This window comes from Dromaius novaehollandiae, chromosome 4 (genome assembly GCF_036370855.1).
Source record: "Dromaius novaehollandiae isolate bDroNov1 chromosome 4, bDroNov1.hap1, whole genome shotgun sequence".
Classification (NCBI taxonomy): Eukaryota; Metazoa; Chordata; class Aves; order Casuariiformes; family Dromaiidae; genus Dromaius; species Dromaius novaehollandiae.
In genome coordinates this window covers 16,741,460-16,765,981 of record NC_088101.1, presented here as the reverse complement: position 1 = coordinate 16,765,981, position 24,522 = coordinate 16,741,460, and the positions used below count along the sequence as shown (strand labels likewise).

Sequence of the window (24,522 nt, the reverse complement as noted above, 5' to 3'; positions counted from 1 at the left end):
GCAGAGCAGTGTGAACTTGACTTTATTAGGATATTACCTTCATTGTTATTAATCTGAGTTAAGAATGTATCTCTTTCCTAAGGAGAAAGCTTTGAGGAGAGCAGAAGTAGCTGGAAGGCTTTCATTTAAATATTTAAGCTAATATTTGTGGAAAATTGTTTGTAATGTTCGTGCAGTCTTTTCATACCACCAGGCAGCATAATTTACAGAAGAGCAGTGCTGAGGCAAAAACAGGTGCATGCAATCACAGTGTGAAGGATTACTAGGCCTTAAAGTTGTTTTCCTTTTTAAAATATCTCTAGATAGCTATCTGTCCCTCTATCTTTTAAGATTACTGCTACTGTATATAGAAAATAAGATATACGCAAAGTGTGCTGTTATGCAATCATTTCTCTCGCATTAAGATGCGCAGAGAACATTTTTCTCAGCAAGAACTTTTATATTTGAAGCCATTCTTCTTGTGCATAGCCTATTTATCCATTTTGAAAACACCAAATTCCATAGCATAAGTACTCTGATACATTTGAAGAGAATTACTCGGTGACTGTGAGAGATCCATCTCCACAAGAGTGTAAATAAATTTCCATTCTGACATAGCCCTGATTTTATTTTTACATCTGTAAAAAGGTTATTTCACTGAGTAATCAGCCTTATACTACAGAGACGGGCTCTTTATGGCACCTGTGATGAGCAATTTAATAAATCAGACATAATTCTGGATTATCACTAAGCAGGAAGATCATCATTCTTGGCTTGGGTCACTTAAGTTTTACCATCAGAGAGCAATATAATGACGAAGAACGGCATAATGAGAAAGCAGTCTGTGTACCTTTGATCACCTGTGTCTGCCGTCATACCACTGTGGCCTATGGTCTTGGCCACTTCCATGAAGTAAAAAGTATGACGGTGCTTGAAGGGTTTTGAACAAAGTTTAAGACAGATAGGGACTATGGGAGCTAAAACTGCTTTCGCAATGGTTGCCAAATACTGTGGAGATAATCCAGCCCCTCCTGAATTTATTGCAAAACTCCCATTTTCTTTTTTGGTATCAGGATTTTCTTTCCACTCTCATCTTGCCTTAAAAAGTGTGTATATTTATATCATTAAAATATGTACTGAGTGAGTAATTTTCATGAAGTACTCACTCCCCTATCGTATTTGTAATAGTTAGGAAAAGGAGCTGTGAGTCAGAAAGCATAGACTGTTCAGACTGGCACTGATTTATTTTAAGACTGGGCAAATCACCACGTTTTTCTCTGTGTATGAAAAGAGGACTTGAATGCGTAACTGCCGTGTTTTCCTACATGTAACCCTAAGTTATAGACCGTAAGGTTTGATTCTCTGGCAGCGGGTGTCACGTGCACATGCAGAGGGTCCCCCGAACCCTTCGCTGCTTTGCTGCTGACGGCCAGAAGCCTCCTCGGCACCACCCAGAAACGCCATCCCCAGCCCTGGGGTCGCTGCTGCCTGTCTAAGCAGCAGAGAGCCGAGAGCAGTGGCAGCGAGTTTGGGGGGATGCTCTGAGTACAGATTTCAAGAAACTAAACTTGTAAAGGGTTGCAAGTCACGCACATTAAAATAGGGTGCATTTCCATCCTTATTTACACCTGCAGTCTATACTCACGTATTACAAAAATATCTTTTTCCAGACCAGTCAGTCATCAAGTTCAGTCTCCTTAGGCAATGTGTTCTATGGCAAATGGGATTATTAATTCATGAAATGCCTTTTGGGCAAATGAAAGCACAAGCATTATTTGAGTTGCCATTTAGAGAGGAAATAAACAAATTATCCATCCAGTTTCTTAGCATGTGGAAGCCTGCTTTAGTCTTGTAACTAAATAGCTCCTGGGTAGTGTTGTGCCAGAGGGTCAAACACATGCCGGTGTAGTACTTCCGCAAAAATTGCTCCTTCGAAGTCCTGAAGAATATTTTCACACATACAGGTTGCTAATATAAAATATTGAATATTTACGGCAGCCAAAATACATCAAAATAATTCCTTGGCACAAAGATGCCCAGTGAGGTGCAGCTATTATTAATTCTCTGACCTGGACTGACTCCAGGTTGGATAATTGCATTTGATTAATTGAATTTTCCCTATATTTTCAGATGGTTACAGTGATCCTTTCTTGCCATAAGCTGTCACATACAGCTGCAGAACCTTCTAAGACATTTTTGTTTCCCTCTAGAAAGAAGTGAGTGTCATTGGCAAGTCTACTCTTATTAAAATCATTGGGAAATTTGCCAATTATTTTGGTGGGTGGAATATGGAACCCACAAATTATTATTGCAGTTACTAATAATGTACCATAATATCATACAATTACATTACATTTGCCTACATTAGAAAAGATAACATTTTTGCCTCTAAAGACCAGATAATCTACCTCACAGTTTGTATAGCCAGCTAATAAGTTAAGCACTTGGGGACCGTGTGAATGAAGTGTGTCTTTGCTTGATTGTGTTTCTAGGATACAGCTTATAATGAAAGAGTATGTATATAAGCCACAATTCCCTCCTCACTCTTCCTTTTGCTCCAGGAGGGATAGTAATTTCCTTTTGATATATACCATCAGCCGATGCCTCTCCCCAGTGCTCGCTTAGCTACGCAGATGAGCAGCGGGCAGACTGGAGCGTGGCTCCCTCTATCCTCCGCCTCTCGCCACCCAGCAATCCCTCCGTAGTTCCCATTCCTCTTACTCCTTCTCAGAGCCCAAGTCATATTTGTCCCAGAGGCATGTTTATTTACTGGAATGAATGATCAAATATGCTGTGCTAGTAAATGTGCAGAACTGTCCTTCATGGAGGACCTGCTTGAGTCACGGGGCTGGTACGTCGCAGCCTGATTATGCCCAGCGCTCCTGAGCCTTCTTACAAGCCATCCTTCATCCTCAGCTGGACACAAAACTATTGGGGGTAAATTAGAGGTATTAGGGGTATTTCAGACTTTAGTTTATTTAGCCTCCTACAGTCTACAGGGTTTTGGATCTGTCTTTAAGGAAATTCCACCAAGGCAATACCTTTTTCTGGCACCAGGCTTAAGGATGTATTAAAATGTATTAAATCTGACTGATCATTATGTATAAATAGCCCCAGCATGGAGCAACCTCAGTGACATCTTTTATAACCCAGCTGATCCAGGTCTATATACTCAGGACCCCAATAAGACAGCAAATATATGGGGGGGGGGGGGGTTGTTTTCTCCTGAGATTCTTTTACATCCTCTTACTCAAGTTTTAAAACTTCATACATTGCTGCTGTCTCGGGAATCCTGTGGTTATTCACCAAGTTTTTGAAAAGAAGCACTTGTGCAGAAAGAGTCCACCAACCTAGGAATGCATTTTTAGGGATTTGTGTTTTTTCAGTGCACAGTCATAAGTACAATTACCATTTATTTTGGAAAATTGCTTTAAATTACTTTGATTTTCTCTAATTTCATTTTAAAGCCCTGCTTTCCACAATCTTACTGTTGCCTAAAATAGGGTGGTGATAATTAGACCCAAATTCTACACATATCTGTGTTCACACCCAAGATCCAGACAGGCTGCAGGTGGCTATAGAAGCAGTTCCCAGAGTGGTGACAGTGCAGGTTTGGACAGTGCAAGCAAATGCTTCTCCCTGTCACGTTCCGACTATTTATCACAGAGAGAGTAGGAGTTGGAAGTACTATATAGATGCTCGTTACGGGTTTATATGCATTATAAGGGACCTGCCAAGCATTCTAGCTGCCCACATTTCTGTTAGCTCCCTTCAGCTGTGTCTATTATTGCATTGCTTTGAAATAGGAAGATCCTGACTTCTTGTGGACTGTGCCACAATCTGTTCAATTGTATTAATTCAAGGAAATCTGCGACTTAGCCAAGTGTGGTAAGAAGCCATTGTCAAGTACGCTGTGTCTTCACCTGCTGTCTGTCTTAACCATATGAAAAGCTAGACTTAAAAAATCAATGTGTTGCCGGTAAAGAAGGCAAGGTAGAGGAGATACTGCCTGTGAGAGGGTGACGTTGCTGAGGTGAAGTAGAATTGACCAGTGGCAGGTAGGTTACATGCTGTATAAATTACTGCTAATCTCCTTGCCGTAAATACGCTTAGGCAAAGTACAGGGATGCTCTTTTAAAGTGACTTCTAATTTTCCACTCAGACATTATGCACTCATATGCCTGCAATCAAACAATTAGAAGAACAGTTGCTTGAACTATAGGCCCTGCATGTCTCGTTGTCTGGAAATATTGAGACATGGGTTGGGTTTTTTGTTGTGGCAAGTGGCAAGTGATGGTACACCCAAAGTACTATAAAAATGGTGAGGGAGCAGCTATTGCAGGTAATCTCTTGTTTTTACTTCAACATTGTGGCATTCTAATAGCAATATTCTATCTAGCTTAACATTTGCCGTACAAATCAGCTGAGTTCTTAATATTACTCCCTAATATCAAAGATAGTTAACGAGAAAGTTCAGAAATGCCTCCAGCTACTGTTCTTTGACATAGAAGCAGAAGCAGCTTCAGCAGGGATGAGGGGAAGATCTCTGCTGGAAGTGATCATCCCAGGGTGTACGCTGCCCATGTGAGGCTTATAAGCGATACGCTCCTGAATGGATGCAGACAGACTGTACAAGCTCCTCTGTGAAATCTGATGTATAGCAATGTGTCAGCTGGTAACAAGATGCTCGCCATCTGAGGTATCTCAGCAAATTACATTTTTTGTAACCCGAGAGATGGGTTTTTTATTGTAAGTTATGTTAGCAGAAGGAATGGGATTGTGACTTGGTACCACAAAGGAAACGTATCCCTTGCAGTTCCACGTGCTTGCCCCCAGGGTCTGAGGGTGGGTGGTATTTTGATTGGTGAGATCTTTCTCATAAATAGGTGCAACTGTTTGTACAATGAGATCCCAGTGGGTGAGGCTGAAAGTGGGTGGTAGAATCAGCCTTCCAGCATGTCAAAATGTGGGGGAAAGCAGCAAAGAACCAAGTGTTGTTTCTTTACGGATGCCAGATAAGCTTTCTCTATGCCATAAGGAATAAATCATCGTAACAGAGGTGTCTCAACCATGAATTCCTACACATGTCACCTTAACTCTTGGCTGCAGATCATAACATTCTGGATGATCTCATAGTATCGTCAACTGATCTGATAAATTGTGTCTTCTAGTAAAAATAGTTTAGCTTAGAGACAAAGACATGATGATGTTATTTATGCCTGTAATCCTCTTGCTTGTAAGCAGAAAGAGACAATGACCACAGTTTTGCATCTGTTCGGCACAACCGTTGATATTAGCCTAAGACTCAAGGCCAAATGACTTGGAATAACCTGAAACCTATCAGCACTTCATGGCTCTCCCAAAAGATAGTGCCTAGAATAGCTGGTTATTCTGAATTCGAAAGCATCTCGGGAAGCCAAAGACAAAAGTTCTGCTGGCACATTTAGTGGGAGGTATTTATCATGTGGTTTCGTATCTTCAGCAGACAATCAGAAAACTGCTTTTGCGTCCAGAACGTTAGGGCCATCTCATAACCATTAGTAACCAGCACTCTCGTTACGAGCAGGCTTGCTTTCACCCTCAGGTGACAAAGCTCGCTGCTCCATCAAACTCTGTCGTAATCAGCCTTATTATAAAAACATAGTATTGTAACCTTCAAAGGCTAGTGCTGTAAAACCTGGGAATGAACTGAAGTAATCTTTAGGCTAGCAGCACTTACACTGGGAAAAATAGGACTGTTTTTATGTGTGTAATGTACATGCTGCCTCCCCATCCTCTTTATGCTCCTCTCAACAGGACATGAGCGGTCCCTGGACCCCTTTTGGAGCCAAATTAGCTCATCAAAGCAGAGCAAGTTTATAATATGGTGTTCACAGTGGAACAAGCTTATAACATAGTGTTCACTGCCTATCAAATGGCCTTGCAACACTGATTTCCATTCTTTGCAGTACAGTTGCTATATTTTGAGTATTTCATTCCAAGGAGAAAAGCTATTAAGTGTTCACCCTGAGTATTCAACGGCTAAAGACGTCAAGGGTAATGAAATAAAAAGGGGGATAGGCTATGAGTGTCTCTAGAAGGAAAATGCATCTCATTAGAAGGCACTGCCACCAGAGAAGCGGATGATATTACATGCATGAATTCCTTTTTGTTGTTAAGCTGTTAACCAAGTTTTGGAGACACACAGCACGCAGCCTAAACGACAGTGTACAATTGTGTACAAGCAGTAATTAATCGTTGCCTCCCTGAATGGAGCCTCTGTGAGGCTGGAGGCAAAATCAAAGGGCCAGCTTGGTTTCCAGTGCCTGCAGAAGGCGTCGTGTTGTACAGCCGGGAACATTCATGCTATGAATATCACCTTGTAATGCGTGCGGCAGGAGGCTGAGGGTAGCTGGCCTCAAAGTGATGGGGACAAACTGTGCATGCTGCGATCCAAAGATCTTTCAGTTAAGTTTCTTGGCAATTGTGGAAGGAAAAAGAAAAGCAGTTGCACTCGACAAAATATTTGTGTGCAGAGTTTATATATTTAAGGCCATTTGCAAGAGAGCGTTTTTGAAATGGTGACAGTGTTTTCTGTAGGCAGATACATGCCTCAGAAGTTTATTGACGCTTTGGCATCAGCAACAAAGAGCAAATATGCTGACAAGAGATGCAAGCCCTTCCTCTTCCCTGCCACCCTGTCCCCCAGTGCCTTGGCTGAAATTAGGAGCATTTTGACCCAGGCTGTGAATTTTGAGGCAGAGAAAGGGATTGTGTCAGCATGAAATAGGTTGCCAGTAGAAAATCAACCCATTACCAGCGATTCTTGCAGTGGTATCCGAGACACCACAACATTTCCTTGCACTTAGAAGTAGCAGAACTGCTTCCCAACAAGAGCACCATGTGGGAACTGTGGGGAAATATCGGTCGTCTCGTGCTAATAGTGAGTGGGTCGCTGTCATCGTCGGTGCAACTGTGGGTTTGTGAGGGTTGCACCGAGATGCATTTCGGAGGGCCAAGCTGGGGATGCCCTCAAGCACTAAAATGTGTTGTAATATATTATAAAACCTTCTAAAATATGTTGCAGTGTCTGTAGTATATATGACAGTAAAGATCCCAAACTGACAGCTTGCAATAACCATACGGCAGCACATGAGCCCATCACTGCAGAGTATTGGGACATTTTCTGCAGTGGCAAAATGCATTTTCCTGGGCAGGCTCAGTGTCAGAGTGAACAAAAGCTCTCCCCGTCGGGTATCTGCCTAGCAAAAAGAGATGAAATACAGTAGGTCTAAGGGAATCATTTAAGTCAAATGATTTTATGATTTTATGATATTCATATGAAAATAACACTGGGCTGGATTGTCACTTGATGTAAATTGTCCTGTGGACACGGTGCAATTTATATCAGCTGAGGTGCTAGTCCTCTTGTTTGTCTAACGCTCCCATGGTATGTGATGAAAGTCAAAATCACAATGGGTAGTTTTTCATTCAGCCACTTCTCTTATTCCGCAGATAAAATATTGCTTTCTTTTCCTCCACAACCTTATCAAGGTCTAGGTTGCTACGTAGATATTGGTGGAGAATTGTAAGCCATACGTTATATGCAAAGTCATATATTATTTGCAAAGTCATACGTTATACGGCTTTGCAAGCAGTGTTCTGTTCCGACATTTCTTTCCTTGCACCCCTTGCTTTATGACTATAACGTTGACCAGAGTTAATGATCCCGTGGCAGGTCTGATCGTCCGAGAGGTCAGCATTGAGATTTCCCGCCAGCAGGTCGAGGAGCTCTTCGGGCCCGAAGATTACTGGTGCCAGTGCGTCGCCTGGAGCTCTGCCGGCACCACCAAGAGCCGCAAAGCCTACGTTCGCATCGCCTGTGAGTATCTCTGCCCTGCATGTGCGGTCAGTGGCGGTTCGGCTGAGGGAAAGCGGGATATCTGTTGTTTGGGAGAGAGATTTTGGGTCTGACCAGTCAGGCTTCGTATTTTCTGCATACTAAAATTCAGGCCTTTTAAGCGTATTAAGAACTTCAGTTTATCTTGTTATTAAGAGCAGAATTTCTTTCTTCTCCGTTGTGTGGGGGGAAACAACAAAACGAGTATCCCGTGAGTACAGCAATTATATGTCTGAAGGAAAGTGTCTGAAGCTAATGAGTAGGAATAGTATCAAAGCAAGCCATGAAATGAGGTGAGAACTGTTCTTTTATATCTGTGCAATCATATAATAAAGCTGCTGTTGCTTAACAAAGGAAAAAGTGCGTTTAGCATATCCCATAAATCCAACTGGTAACGCAACATTGAAAGTGGTCATCTCAACCCTAATATTTTATCGTTGTTATTCATCTTTACTAACAGCGGTGTTTATTTTGAACCACTCCCAGCTTAGCCCCCCAAAAGACAGGGCAACCAATTCCCTGAAAACAGATCTTCATTTGACTGTACAAATATTTAATGTTCATTAATTTTCAAAGAGGGGCTTTTCTTTCTAATAGAGTGCTCACACTGGGGACTCCCGTTTCTCTTTTGCATGATGAGATCCTCTTTTGTATAGTGGGAACAAAATATGTCATCCAGAATTGTATCTCTTCCACTGTTTTCACCTCACCAAAACACATTTTGTGAGGAAATCTCATTAGATTTGCCGCGTAGTTCCATTTCCTGCACAGAGCTTAATGTGTTGTAATGAGAGAAGAGAATTCTTCCAGCAAAATTAAGATTTTTCGCAGACCGACTAGAGAAGGGACTGTCTGTCACTCACAGCTGTCCATTTAGAACTTGAGTCTGCTTTTGTTCTTAATCAGTGAAAAGTATCACAGGGTGAAATCCTCTAAGCGTAGTTAACTTTTATGTAAGTACCCAGATACAAATCGAGGAGGTTGAATTTAAATACCCATTTTTTAACACTTCTAGACTAAGTAACTGCCTGGCAACAAAGCTGACCTGTACCTTTTGAGTACAGGACTAGCCTCAGAGAAGAATTTCTCCAGTGTACGGGGAATTTTAAATTATTGTACAGACACGGACTTCCTGCAAAATCAGAAATGCCATTACATATGTACATAATGTTTTCTGTGCCAAGGAACCTTCGAAGACTTTGGGCATTTTCTTTTTCTGTACTAGAACAAAAGAGAGAGATTTTGATTTTTTTCTTGTAAATGTTAGCACTTCAGAGAGGCATATTTGAAGAGGTTTTTTTTTTAGATTATGAGCCCTAAGTTAACTCATTTAGTAGATTTTCATGTCCTGCCAGTTAGCCCTTGACAGTTGACCATTGAATTAACTCTGTTTAAAAGTCTGATTATCTTTCACTTGAAGATAATGAAGTGATATTAGCTGGGTAACTAACTTGTGTGCACTGTCATACCTATGTACTTTATTTATATATAGCGCATAATCAACATACATGTATATAAGGTATTTTATATCAATTGACATTTCTTCCAATATGTCTATTAATGATGTGAACCTCAATTTCTATTGAAGAAGCTGGTAATTTAGAATTTGCTTTTTTTTCTCACCATGTTTTGGAGAGAGAGGAATGATCAGTTTCATAATTTTTGTAGTGTCTTGGGGATTTTTTGGAAGAGTCTAATTAAAGAAATTCCAGAGTTCTGTGTGTCTGTAACTTTGTTTTTCAGCAAGTTTTTTTATCTTTTCTTCCTGGATTTATCTTTCCTTGCTTGGACAGCTGTGACCCAGGCAAGTCAGCTTGACTCCTTGGGAGTTGAAATGTTATGCCTTCAAACTGCGGGTTTTTAAACAGCAGCAGAAGCACATTCTCTGCAAAATCACCTATTTCCAATTCGATAGATTTCCATAAATCCCTCAGGTAATTCAGGACAATTTTTTGGAACTCAGACATGTGCTATGGGGTAAATACCTCACGCTGATGTCATTAGTGGCCACAAGATCACTGTTTTAAACTGCGCACTCACATATACCAGTGTTCATCTATGTAAGCCTTGATTTCAGAGGACTGAATCTGGACTGTCAATGTAATGGCTGAGTCCAGTCTAAACTTTAAACACATCTGAAAAGTCTGCTGAAGATTGCACGATGTGCACTTGATTTCCCACGTGACTGGGATGCAGGGTAGGGTCTGTGCAATATTAATTAATCCAGAAAGTCAAAGATGTCCAAAATTTAAGATGGGCAGGCAGCAGAAGAGTCCAGCTCTCCAGCTCTGTCTGCACCTACAGTTGTCTGTTTATGCAGCCAGTGCAGTCTTTCCTTGAACAGGGGCAGAAAGTGCACATTGATACTTCTGGGAAAGGTGAGGAGTGTGAGGAGCATGTAAAGTGTTCCACTTAAGTAAAATTATTATATTTTAATAGCTGAACCTGGTGATTTCATCTCAGCTTGTTGTACAATAACTAGCCATTCCTAGCACATTAAGAAAACAGCCTCACCTCGCCGCTTCTCTTCTCCCTTCCCGTCCCGTCCCTTCCCGTCCCGTCCCGTCCCGTCCCGTCCCGTCCCTTGCCGTCCCTTCCCTTGCCGTCCCTTCCCTTCCCGTCCCGTCCCTTCCCTTCCCGTCCCTTCCCTTCCCGTCCCTCCTTTTCCTTTTCCTTTTCCTTTTCCTTTTCCTTTTCCTTTTCCTTTTCCTTTTCCTTTTCCTTTTCCTTTTCCTTTTCCTTCCTCTTCTTCCCCTTCTTTTCTCTTTCTCTCCTTCTTTCTCTTTCTTTCTTTCTTTTTCTCTTTTTATTCCTCTTTTCCTCTCCTTCTTCCTTTCTCTTCTTCCTCTTCCTTCTTCTCTTCCTCTTTCTCTTTTTCTTCTTTCTCTTTCTCTCTTTCTCTTTCTTCTTCTTCCTCTTTCTCTTCCTCTTTCCCCATGCGACCACTGGCATTATTGTAGAGTTACTGTGTCCTCTCAAGGACCGGAGCTGCGCTCCATTAAAACAAACAAACAGAGGAATAGCATTCAACATCTCTGTTCACTGAGCGTGTAATAGAATTAACTGAAAAGTAATTTGAAAGTGTGAAAAATGTGCATCCTGGAAAAGTGGCTTGTATTTGTTTAATGCAGGGTCACGCGTGTGTCAGGGAGTACATAACAACCCAGTCGATGGAAGTGCTCTGTGAAAATCAATTGCGACATCGCTGCCGCCAAGTAGGGAGCTTCAGTTGTGCAGGAAGGGAGTAATCTATAAATTAGGAGTGAAGATGCCTCTCTGTTTCAAAGGGTGCACATGTTCGCAATATAAACAGGAAAAGGATCTGACTCGAACGCCGAGGTCCTGCCTTCTCGAAGTTTTAAGAGCATTTAACAGCATCCAAGCGCTGCACTCCTGGACGACGTGTGTGCCATGAAATCATTCCTTCTGTGCAGGCAGCTTCTGAACAGGGGTAGAAACAATAGGTGATAGAAACATCATTATTTTCAGCTTCTTTCATGTTTCACGGAATTCATTTTCTTGAGGGTTTGGTCTCCCCCTGAGAATGAAGCTGAGCTTTTCATCCTCTTAAACTAGCAGATTTGTTGGAATTAATTTTCACACTGCCATTTGAGATATTTTAGTAAGTTTCAAAGTGGGGAAACCAAATGTATACATTGCTGGAGCTGGAAAAATATAGTATAATTGTTGGAGACATGGGCCTGTGGAAGTGCTAAAACACATTTGCTATTTATTCTCCCATTTCCTGTTTGTTTTAGGTACATCCTATCAGGAGCACCAGGAGGCACTAGGATGTTTTGGTGCAGTTTTCCTACTCAGTTAGAAAAAAATGTTCATTTTGCGGACAGAGGAGGTTGAGCGTTTAGGTAGCTTTATCTCTAGTTGGAAAAAATCAAGCCTAATATAGTATGTTAAAGTGAATTTTATGTAAGAAGAGTGATGTCATTCAACAGATAAAACCTCACAGGGCAAAATTCCTGATGTAAGGATGAGTTGGTCCTGGGCCTGGGAACCAAGAGTAGAGTTAAACCTAGTGGAAAAATACACCTGATAAAGGCTAAACAATAGCTGCAGGATTCAACCTAATTTTTAGATCAGATAATAAAGGGCTGGCTAAGACAAATTGCTTTGAGCCCATGTGCACAAACGGCCTAACTTTTCATTTACTCCAGTTCTGTGTTGGTGTAGCCTCACTGACTCCGTGATGGGAACCCAGCCTGTCCTTGAGAAAAAAACTGCTTTTAGGTTTTGGATTTGTTGAAAATCTGTAAGAAAACAGCAGCTTTCTCTGTAATTTCTGTTGAATAATCATTTCTGGTATAAAGAATCTGGATATCCTCTTCTTTTCCCCTGACTTATTAGCTTAAAATAAAAATTATTAAAAAAAACAGGTATTTTCTTTTTCATTTTAAAAAGCCCCTGTTTATAAGGAATTGTACTTGTTAATCTTTTATGTAATTTGATATTAGTTTCCTGTGTACTTATCTAAAAGCCTTTTTCCCCAGACATTTTTTCAAAGGAATGTGGCTAATATATGCATGTCATGTACTGTATGCTGATAAGATAAATGTGGTACAGAAGAGCAGACTGGTTTACCTGATGGATTATCTCCACTTACAAAGGGCACGCAGTCATACAAAGAAACAGATTTGAAAAAAATCACAGATTCATTAGTGACATGCAGTTATCTAACCTTTTAGCTTTGGGGCCCAGCGGTCTGTGTTGCATTGTGGAAGCACCTTTCTTCCCTTGGGTTTCACACCTGTGTCCCTAATTCAGGCAACATTGTAAGGAACATGATCCTGTAGTCAGCAACGTATTAAAGCACATTGCAATAGATGTGAAGTTTGGTGGATAATTGGGATGAGGAGAGAGAGCTGGGAAGGATAAAGCTTGATTGGAAAATGCAGGTAGGAAAATATGGCCAGGATATGCACTATTAAAAAAAAAAAAAAAAAAAGGAGATTTTGTGCACTTTGGGAGTTAGGGATAGGACACTAATTCCTTCCTTATGTGTCATTTCAGTAATTTTTAATCAATATCTGCTGCTTGTAGTTCATTAAGGGGTGACTGAGCTGTATGGTCTTGAGCTGAGATTCCTAAAGAGACAAGGAGAGATCACAGAAAGGGCAATGCCGAAGTTACCTGACCATTTAACATATCTGATACTATCACTCTGCTGTCACTCCTGAAGGCATGCTTCTCTACTGCTTTCCAAGTCCGCAGACATGACTGACTCCCAAACTTCAGGATATGATTGCAGCAGTAATAAATGCAAATCACGTTGTTTTGTAATAAAGTATAAAGAATAAATGAGGGTGGACATTGACTTCAGTGTTAATGTTGCTTATAAACAAAAGAAAAAAACCCTAACTGAATTTGTATGTATTTAATCCCTTAATAGGAGCCTTGAGAATATCCTACCTATGCCGTCATGCCCAAGAAACGAGCATCTTTGAGTAGGGTCTGCTTAGTGTCTGAGGGTGAAAGATAGATGCAGTCAGGAAGTTGACAGAAGTTTGTATATGTTTTGGTAGCGATGAGACAGCTCCTAGAGTCAGATTCGTGAATTGGAAGACCAACAACAATAAAATAACATGTATACAAATTGTCTTTCATTTACAATGCAGCTTTCAGTGTTTGAGTGTGTTGTAAATTCACATATAGATTGCACCGTATACATAATATTTCTAATGCCTACTTTACCTTCAGCCTACTTTACCTTCAGTCCATTTGTTGCCCAGAAAGGGACCTCCTAAGATCAGGCCATTTGAACTCTACGTTTATATTTATTTGAAAAACAGGACATTTAGATTCCATCTTCAATCACCAAATAAGTAAATAACTAAAATGAATAAAATGAAGTTTATAAGTTAGTTTGCAGGTTAAGCTTAAAAAGAAAAAAAGAAATATTGAACTATCAAGTAAAAATGTAAGAAGATGAGGATGATGGGATCTGTGTATGACTGGGAAGCCATCTGCTAAGTGAATTCTTTGTAAAGTTGACTCATATGTATTTTTTACAGTTGTATCAGTACTAAATGTGTTGAGTGCTTCATTATACGTGTAGCCAACATGGAAGCTGTTTTGCAGAGGAGTATTTTGTCTAAGCAGCACATGGCTTTACCTGTCTGAACCAGCTTAGAGTGGAGTGACACAAATTATTTTTCTGAAAAAGTGCAGACAGTCAATCTCTGTGGAGTTTTCAAGGTTAAGTGTAATTCCCATTTGGCCGAAGATGCCATTGGAAGAATCAGAGCCTGACAGGTCTGAGCCTCCCCCTTGCTCAGGCTGTAGATATATAGTGAATAAAAGACGAGGGACAGTCCTGGGCTCGATTTAGCCGTGTAGGTTCTACCCTTCCAAGTAAAGGGCATTCAGCACGTATTCAGTGCCTCAGGACAGCAGCCGCAGCCTCCTGTGCCCCACAGTTTTATACCAGGGTCTCTGCGGAGGGAGGCGCTCCGTTTGTGAAAGCAATCGATAGAGGTTTCAGAGGGATTTCCTGGGTTGCAGACCAATGACACTGCTCTGACTGTCTCAGTGGAAAGCTGGTTTGATCTAATTAACAACAAAGAACTAGAACCGCACAAGGACAAAATCAAAAAAAAAGGAGTTTTTTGTACATAACCTTATCCACCAGTGTGATTGATCCCCGTGCAAAGGTCATAGACTCAGCCGTGAAGAGAAAAGAGAGGCCAAAGTATGTCTTGTACCACATGGTCTCTTACATTTGGAACTGCAGTTCATGTGTCAGCCTCTAATGCAAGATCTATCTGCAGGAAAAGGAGTCTCTTTGTTTTTTGCACCAGCACTGTGGAAAGTGATGGAAAAGGCACAGGCAGGCTTTACAATATTATTCATGTTTCTCTAACTCCACAGCAATCTAAGTTTGGGAAACAAATGCAGTGAGGTATGTTTTCATAAGCGTATGGATCGTGTTCCATTTCATAGAACATCTGTGGAGTTTTCCCACTCTTTTGTCCCCAATTATTTTTCTGTTTTGGTCTTCTTCTTTCTTACTAGGCTAGGTAAAATTAAAACAGCGTTAATCTTGCCTCTTCACAACATTCTTGGCCATAGGAAACAGACCTGAATCAGTAAGCGGGCTACCCATTGATCCATTAATAATGGTTAAAAAAATACCATGCCTGGTTACCTATTTTCTAGTGTTTTAACCATGTTTCTCCTGTATGACATATTTGGCTTTATATGGATGTCTGTACACACTTACATGGGTAATGAAGCAGACTATCTGATGTATGGGTGTAGCTACTCTTTGTGAAGGATTTTTCACTTTCTTAAAAACTTATTTCTCTGAAGGCATACATCAAATGTACTTCTTGCAATGGCAGTAGTTAATATGAAAGTTGGATAGAAAATAATGGGGTTTTGCTTTTCGTGTGCTTAAAGCCTGCTCATTTTTTTTGAAATGTTTGGCATGTTTGTTATAGAAGGAAAGTTGAAGTTGGAGTTACTAGAAAGAGCACAGAATAGAGTAAGGAGTCTTTAAGGTCTACCAAGGGCAGAAATCCATCTTCTCCTGACAGTAATGCTTCATTGTTCTGTTCATTTCTGGTTTACATCTAATTCCTGGCTGACAAGTGTCCGTTTTTCATGCTCATTCATTAGTCACCCTTGCATTAGCACTGCCTTGAAGGCATCTGGCCTGCCTCTTATCACATTTCTCAGAAATGATAAAAGATATCCTTAAAGTTTTACCCACCCACCCATCACAGCAAAAACCAGAACAACAGCAAAGAGATAAAATACATTTGATTAAAAAAAGGAAGAGGGTCATTCTTTGCTCTTTCTTCGAAGATGACAGCTAGAAAAGAAAGTGTGGAAATGCCATGAGTTCACATAGACTATTATATTTAGGAGGTAGAAATGCAACTTTTAAGTTGTTTGTAATCTACAAATGCATTACACTTAAAATGAAGTCATTAAACAGTGCATCAAAACTAAAATCTAATGCCCTTCTCCCGAGAAAGCAGGGGAATTGAGGAATGAAGGCAACAATATGGTTTACATTGAGATTTTGATTTCCCATCGTGCTGTCTCGGCCTTATGCTTGTGGAAATTCTCTCATTTTAATGCAGCTCTGGATACAGCCATCTGTCCTTAAGAGACAGGCTTGTGCAGGAGTATTTCAGGAGTCTTGGAGGAAAGTCTCATCTTAAGTATACTGTAAATGTGCTGCAATACATGCCACAAGAGCCCCGTCTGAATTCACTAAGACTATACATTAGTAAAGAAAAGAGTCTGGCTTAAGGTGGCAGACCAGAATTTTAATTCTTCCCCTCAGTTTCTTTTCATGATGACAGCCTGGAAAGGAAAGTTATAGGTGGGGGAATTGCCTGAAGGTGGTCGAGGCTGGCGGAGCCCCGTTTGCCTGGGACAGGACAGAGCTTTCTACCAGGGCTCGCTCTGCTGTGGAAGGCGGGAGCCGTGCCACCAATGTTATCTGAATGACAGCGCCGAAGAGTATTGCTAACGCTGACAGTAAGGGATTATTCTACATTAACAAAACAATACAAGAAAAAAGGTGCAACTGCCTTTCTCTTCATGTCTTCCCTACTGGAGGTGAGGTTAGGTGAGGCTCGCTCTCAGAAATGGGTAACGGGGCTGCTGCTGGCCTGGGGCTTCAGTAATTCACACTGCCTCTTCCCAGGCAAAGAAGTCCTAACCTAGAGTGGATCAAATGCTTCACTGGGTTTTTTTTCAGGCGTATTTTTGAAGATTGTTGAAGCTTTTTTGGAGGGGGATGTATTTTATTTGTCTTCTACCATTCTCTGGGAGGATACCTCCTTCTGTCCTTCCTTACAAGCAATTGCAACTTATATGACACTTTGAAAAAGTGAAAAATCTTTTCAAAAACACTGCACTTGGAAAAGATCCAGAGTCCTTCCACACATTAGCCAGCTCAACCGCTCATGATTGACAGTGGGAAATTGCCATGATGCCTATAATTGTTAAATGGGAAAAGGAAGTTGAAGATTAAAGAATTATAAGGAAATCTTTGTTATGCACAAAATTCATACTGCAAGGGTCTTAGGAAAAAAAGGAATTATTTCGAAAGCCAGCGGTGTCCCAGCAGGGTGTTCATGACAGCTGGAGCAGGTGGGCAGGTTGGTCGTGCAGGCCCTCCACGCCCTCATCGTTTGGACAACCCCACCGCACTCGCTTGGTTGTCTTTTGCAGCCAGCCAGCCGTATGCGCCGGCAGGGAGAAACTGCCCTGCCCAGCTGCCATCCGCAGTTATTTGTAGGAGCATGGAGGCGGCGGGAGGCGGCGGGTAGTTCTGCCTGGATAAAGCTGTAAGCACATGGGAGGAGGCCAACAGAATAGGGTATGAGAGCTCCCTGTGTTGTAAATACACAATTATGTACCTCTTTTTTTTTTTTAAATGAGTATCATTTACTCAATAGTATCTAATGGCTCCTTTGAGGACATTACTGTCTGTTATGTCAAGGCCTCTACTTAGTGTATTTTTAGTTTGTGGATCACTGACCCACTCAAATCCAACGGTGCCTTTAAAGCGTTACCACGCAGCAAGGCTCTGCGAGGTGGGAGGGGAGCGGGGCGCTCAAGTGAATTAGTCTCACCTGCTCTAACTATACTGAAACATTTCCCAGGGAAAATGCGCTGTTCATATTCAGCAATTCCACCTGTTGATAATAAAAAGGATAAAGCCTGATTTTTTGCTATTATTATACATTTTTTAAGCTAATGCTGTTTACTGGGCGTTTTTTTAAAGCAAAGCATTGTGTGCGTGAGGCAATTATTTTGCCCATATGAGGCTACTGAGATAACTTCAGAGCTCTACTAATGTCTCAGAAAGGTAGGGAGAATAGTAAATCGATGTGTCGCAGAAAAACCTTGGATTATTTTCTGTCTGATCTAGCTCTGGTGTACTCCTCACTCCATTTCTGAACACCTGAAAACTGTTATTAATGTACTATTTATTACTATGCTCATATGCTTATATTACCTACATTGTAGCTTTCCCATTTACCCTCAGCCATGATATCAGAGCACAATACATCTGTTATGATTGTCCCTGTCTTACACATGTATGTACATGTTTGGAGGTATGCTCGCTTCGCTGGCCTGGGATAGCACCAGTGCGACAAGGATGCTGGCAGACACAAGCTGGTGAGGTGTCCTCTTCAGAAATTATCACCTGCAGATGTTTGCCCCTCCTCTCTGCCATAAGCTATGCTGCGCCATGGGTTAAAGCCCCCTGTGTCAACAACTGGGGTTAAAGTGCTGGGTTTTGTGCTAGGACGCTGGCGCGTGCTTCCCTTTGACAGCTCTGCGGTGGGAAAGGTAGCTAACCTCCAAACAAGCAGACACCTGGAGGCAGCGATTTCTTCCACTGGCTCAGCAGGATTTGCCAAAGCTCATCGTTCAGTGCCCTAACCGTGGCCATAAATCCCGTCCCAGCAGAGAGGCATCCGTCACACTCCGTGCGCGCCAGACGGAGCGAGTGGGGCTTGGGGCATCTCCTCGCTCTGCCGGCTGTGCTGAGGACCAACAGAGATGCCTCGGTTTCTCCAGGGAAATGCGTGGGTTTCATTAAAGGATTTTAGAAGTGTACCCTGATGTCAGCTTAAGTTAAAATCAACCTGAGCAGCTAGAGAGAGAGCTTTCCATGGTACAACAAGGTCGATATTTAAATCCAGTTAGCTGAATCACCGCATTGTCCCAATATAGGATAAGAGACAGAGGCCTTGTGCAATCTGGGGGTGAGTTTCAGAGGGGCTGAGTTTGGTGGCAGATGCCCCCATCCTTTCTCCATCGGTGCATTCGCCTGCCCCACGTTTTGCCTTTCAGTTGTGCCGATGGTGTTGCTTGTGGGGTCACCTGTAAATCAGATCTTGGAGGTAGTCTAGATGAAAAATAACACTTTGGATGGGTTATTTGTAGGCTGGTTCATTTCAGTGATCTGGTTTACAGCTCAGCCTCAGGTTATGGCTCCATAATATGAAATATTTGGCTTTTAAATTGTCCCTGCACTGTTTATTTCCAGCATGACACAACTATTTGTGCAGCCACGCGGTTAACTGGCTTGGGGAATTGGTCTGACTTCAGAACAAAAAGAAAAAAATCACTTTTTTCACAATGCTTCTTTTTAAAGCCAGACCAGCTCTCTGATATGGCTTCAGATGTTGCCATGTGGCCATTTGTGCTGGTGCAAATGCTGCAGAGAGAAGCAGCAGGGAGAAATACTCTGTTTCTGCCGCAGCTGAAAGCCCCCCCGTCCCAAGCAGCTGCCCTGGCACAGAAGAAGGGGTGCCAGGCTGTGCCAGGAACAGGGAGCCAGCGGTGAGGAGGGAACTTCTCAAGTCCATTTTGCTGCCAAAGCCAATAAATTGCAAAACAGCCAGAGTGTGCGGCCTTCCAGTATGTTGAACTGGTCTGAGGTTAGGAGAGATGCATTCAGTGCCCTCTCCACCTGTGCCATTTCTGTGGTGCTGAGAGGCTTCCCAGCACAGTTCAGAGCCATGTTATCATTGTTGCCATCTATTTAGTGCTACAGGGATAATCAGAAAATATATACAAGTCAACTAAAGCAAATTAACTAGAGGTAATGCATATAAATTAAAAGTCCATTAAAGGAACACTTTCACCTATGAGCTTAAGACAGCTGAGCTTATGTGCTTTGGTTTCATGGGTTTATGTAATTTTCTTTACGTTTCTGCAGTATTTCTTTGGCATAGTCCACCAAATGTAAATTGCCTGAGGAAAGGACTTCCTTTGGTTTTTGTTCTGTTTGGCCATGACCTTTCACAGTGAGGTCTTGTTTCCTCACCGTGTTCACATGCTCTACCACAATATAAATAATAAATCCACTATGAAACATTTGACCACCTGATGTTTGAATGAAATGAAAACGTGTCCCAGTCTTTTTGAAATGCGCCGCTTTCCAGGGAATGAATATGCTATTTTCTCTGCTTGGAAAGACCTTTCACGTTTTGTGCGGTATTGCAATCAAATGTAATGTAAACCACTAGCTATTAATACTGACACTCAATTATTTTTCCTCTTCTCCTCTCCTCTCCTCTCCTCTCCTCTCTTCCTCCTCCTCCTTGTTCTCCTTCTCCTTCTCCTTCCTCAGATCTCCGGAAGACTTTCGAGCAGGAGCCCTTGGGGAAAGAAGTATCCCTGGAGCAAGAAGTCCTGCTCCAGTGCCGTCCCCCTGAAGGCATCCCAGTAGCCGAGGTGAGCAGCAGCTGCGCCGTGCCCTGGCGCCTGGCGCTTGGTTATCCTCACTGAGGCCGAATCTGTGGCTAATGGTGCAGTGAATTGGGGCACGGCATGATGGATGGGTGGCGATGGAGAGCTGGCTGCCTGCTGCGGGTGGAATAGATTGATTGGGGACTGATTAATGGCTTTGGAGGCGATTACGGCGCCCTGCTGGGCAGAGCTACGGGTGGTTTGGTTTCAGGTTTTTGTTCCTTTTCAAAAATTATAGCTGTAGCTGGCATCTAAGTGACACATACCTGGTGGGGCATATTAATACCAGCCTGTTATCTTTCTTATTATCTTTATTTTTAAAGAAAAAGATGTTTCAGTTATTGAGAGAGGTACTATTAAGACATTTTAATTTTAATTTTGCCAGATCTTATTTCCCTCACATGCTTGTGCACATGCCTGTGTGTGCAGCAGCCGGCCAGCTCAGCACAAGGGGTTGCACCATGATCCGATACGGGGCTCCCAGGCCAAGCAGCTTGGGGTGAGGGCAAGGAGGGGGAAGTGTCTACGTAAGAGTCCTTTTTGTGGATTTATCAGGTTTGCTTATGGCATTTAAATGAACACAGTGCACAGACTCACAGTGGCCTGCTCTCCACCAGGCAAGAGTGAGCCTGTCCTCCAGCCAGGTCTGTGCCCACCAGCAGCAGTGCATTTCTCTGTGCATAGGAGCCTGCCTAAGTGCAGTGGTGGCTCTACCTGAAAACAGCTTCAAACTCATTACCCACAGGAGGGAGGTCTCTGAGTTACAGGGGGGCCTCTGAAATCATAAATCCACTGCTGCTGTTAAGAGAAAAATTGATTGTTAATGACGGTAATTCCCCTATCTGAATTCTCCTCGGTTTTCCTCTGCCACGCGCAGAAGAAACTGTTGCCAGCTTGCATTAGGATAAGTTAGACTGTCATGGCTAAGTAGCAAAGTGGTTGTCATTCAGTGCTGATGACTGATTTCTCAGGGGATGAAGCTTAAAGTGTTACCTCCCCATCTAACCCAAGTTTAGATTTAATCAGAATTGCAGAAAAGTGTCCACAAACATCAGAAGGGATAATTAGCATAGAAGATTTCTCCTCTTCTCTTTTTCCTTAGGCTGTTTTCTTTCACTATTAAGATCCCCAAAAGTGTAAAGAGTGCTTAGGTCTGCTGCGCCAGCTTGCTGACAACTGCAATATTAATCAGTTGGCTTTCCTCAAGAACTTATTGACTGTTGTTTTTGCCTTTGCTTCTTAGCATCAAATCAGCTTGCTGCTGTGCAATGACAAGAGTATTTGCAACAGGACATGTTGTTCTGCAGATGCATGGCAGTATTGGGGAAGTTAACCCTTGCTGGAAACTGAGATTGCTCATGATGGGCAGTTTGTATGAGGGTGGTGTTACATGCAAGTCTGCATTTTCAGCAGTTAGTCCAGTTATTCCCTCAGAAAGGTCTGTAAAGCCTGGTCAGGTGGCTGAGACCCAAACAGCATGATTTAGCATGATGTGTGGACAGGGAACTCTCTCTGCTCTCATAAACATTCTGGAAGAGCCATTAGCATGGGTAATTGTTTCTCTTAAGTCAAATTATATGAGTCCTCCCTCCGCTGAGCTGCTTTAAAGGCTAAAAAATGTGCCCCGCTAGCCATGTCTGCTTCCTAGTACAACATCTCCCAAGGAAGCGATCTCTGAAAAGATCCTCTGTGAGCTGCCCTCATAATAATGGCACTTTTTCCTGCTCTTTAATATCCTGGCTTACTTTGTCAATAGCAGAGATTCATGATTGTATGTTAACTGGCTCTGAATCTTATTTGTACCGTGGTCGGGGCAGACACCAATTAACACTTGGCAGGCTCAGAAATCATATCCACCCCGTCTGACATTCAAAAGAACTATTCTCAGTGTTGATTTTTTTTCTCTTCTGACTTTTGAAGTCAGAAGGAGATCAAACACCCAGATTGGACAGCAGCCTAATACAGCCTCTTTGTAGATTCTTTCCAGCACTATTAAAAGAACAAAGACCTGAACACTAATGAATATGAATACCTTAATGTGACACTTTATTACAGCCACTTGCTGAAGCTAGTAAGATAAATTTAAAAAAATGGAAAGATGAAAGGTAACTTGGTGGGTTGAAGGATTACATGATTATTTTAATTTAGAGATGAATGAGTTCTTTGTTTAAGACTTCATTTATTCGGAGAACTTTCTGATACGATGGTGCAGGTAACTAAGTCAGAAAGGACTTGGGCAGGCGGTAGACTATGAGGCTTTTTTCACATTATAGAAAGGCTGGTTTGATTCCTGCTGTCCCAAGTGGAGCAGGGTAATGTAAATGCAGCAGCTGTTAGCAATATTTCCAAATGCTTTGGTGAGTGTGTACCTCAAAGTCTTCCCTACTCTGGGCACGCAGTTTTGTTTTACTTTTTCAATTTACTGGCTTCTGAAGTAATCACTGGCTTTAGAAACAAAACAGAGGAAGAAAAAGCTTATGCTGTGAAACTGTATGAGATACACATCTAATGGATACTGGAGTCTGGAGTCCTTGAGTCTTCCCCTTGTTTTTTCTCCTTTTGGTTGTATTCTCCCTCTCCGTTTTGTTTTTGCTGATATTAGAAAGTGGTGGGAACAACCACATCTAGGGATACTTTCTTTTCTCTTTAGTTTTATGTTTCCCAGCATATTTGATTGCAATTAGGCATGTCAAGCTCTTATGGATCAATGCTAGAACAGGTCTTATTATTATTGAAAAGTGGAACCACAGAGCAGCATACAGCTGCTCCAGAGGGCAAAACGGACGAAGATGGAGATGGGCAGGCAAAGCTTTTAAAGCAGCACTTACTAGTCCCTGAGATCCACTAGGGTATCATGAGCATTAAAGTAGGCTCAAACAACAGCCACTGAAGAAAAGCCCAAGATCCAAATAAAAGAAGGTATGTTAAAATACACCAGTCTCATGGCCTGGGTCAAATCAGAGTACATTCAGCTGGTTCTCTTGGGACAAAGTGGGAACAGAGGCTTTGCTCGGTTGCAGGGAAAATCACATCAGCTTCTCTGTGGCAGTGTGCCTCTGCCCACCACGCCCAGCAGCAGCGGTGCCAGCTGCACTTAAGCAACAGCAGCATCAGTGCCAGATGCAGGCTGGCTGCAGAGGGGAGGTAGAAGGGAAAACTAGCAGCAAGACAACAAAATTCAAGGGAAACCCCAACAGCTTTGTCTGTCCCCAGATTTCCAGAGTGCTGCTGTATTTCTCAAAGCGATGCAGAGCTGTTCACATTATGACTTTAATTGGGATAAGCAATCCAGAGCAAAAGCCCTCTCCAAAATCATGCCTCCCCACTCCCAGTTTTATAACCAATACCAAGCTAAACCTGCTAACAGGTTCAGAAACACCTGGGTAAATGTTTTGTTGTTTCCTATTTGACAAACAACTGAAGGACCAGTACTGAGGTATCTGCACGTACCTGAGGGGGTGAAGGGGCATATTCCCAGGTGACTGCAATGAAAAGCAATGCAATGAAAAGAAAATTGGAATGGAAATAAGAATGAGCAAAAACGCAAGTAGCTGTAAGATACTTTGCTGTACATGCGTGGCTCTTTGCCTTGTGTTTTTCCTTGGTGGAGGCTAAGGTGGTGAGATAAGCAGCCTGGCCATCCACAGTCAATGGGAGCTGCTGCTGCTCAGTGCATCTGGGCTTCACACCATTCCCCTTCCCCTTGTCATCAGAAACCTCCGTTGTAATTCCACTGTGGTTTGTGTGTGCATTTTTTCAAACTTAACCTGAAGCCAGGAAGGATCACATTCTTTACAGGGTCCCATCCTGTGATGCTCCAACAGTACAGGCAGAATTATTAGCAATTAATCCCTTAGCTCGTTCCATTTGTTCTTTGAGAGATGCCAGCATTGTAATGCATGTAAAAAATTACGGCGAGAGACACCAAGTCTCGTCAGGTTAGCTCGTTGCAATAGGTTATAGATCTGAACATCAGTGAGATGTAAGATTAGTTAATATGCCATAAGCAGCTAGATGAACTTTTGCAATGAAATGTGTGATTTGCTGCACCTTCAGCAAGGGGATAATTGCTTCTTTAATTATAATTGAGCTGTTTCACATAGGGGTTTAATTGGAGAACAGGGTGCAGTGTACAGTTGGGTGACCCAGTTGGGTTTAAATCCTGACGTGATATTTATCTATATTCGCGTCTTTAATTAGGAGTTAGGGTAAGGCGAAAAACATTCACGAGTCGAGAGGCAGAACAAGTTGTTTTGCCAAGTCAAGATGGCTGTGACACAGACTTTATTCGGCTGCTGTTGCATGGGTGAAAGCTGGTGGCAGCTGGTGACTTCTCCAAATAGGCAGCATCAGGTGGCTGCTCCATCTAATTGATTATTAATACGACTGCTGTTTGCTTTGTTTCACGAGAGCCGCTTATG

At 42.2% G+C, this 24,522-nt stretch overlaps 1 protein-coding gene across 3 annotated transcripts in view; it reads left to right on the top strand.

Moving 5' to 3' along the window:
- Window positions 1–24,522, top strand: part of UNC5C (unc-5 netrin receptor C) — a 260,117-nt gene that overhangs the window by 173,053 nt on the left and 62,542 nt on the right. For all 3 annotated transcript variants that reach the window (XM_026102442.2, XM_026102441.2, XM_064510505.1), the window contains exons 3-4: window positions 7,697–7,840; window positions 19,983–20,086. In XM_026102442.2, coding sequence (XP_025958227.2) covers window positions 7,697–7,840; window positions 19,983–20,086 — 248 coding nt within the window. The remainder of the gene's footprint in view (window positions 1–7,696; window positions 7,841–19,982; window positions 20,087–24,522) is intronic.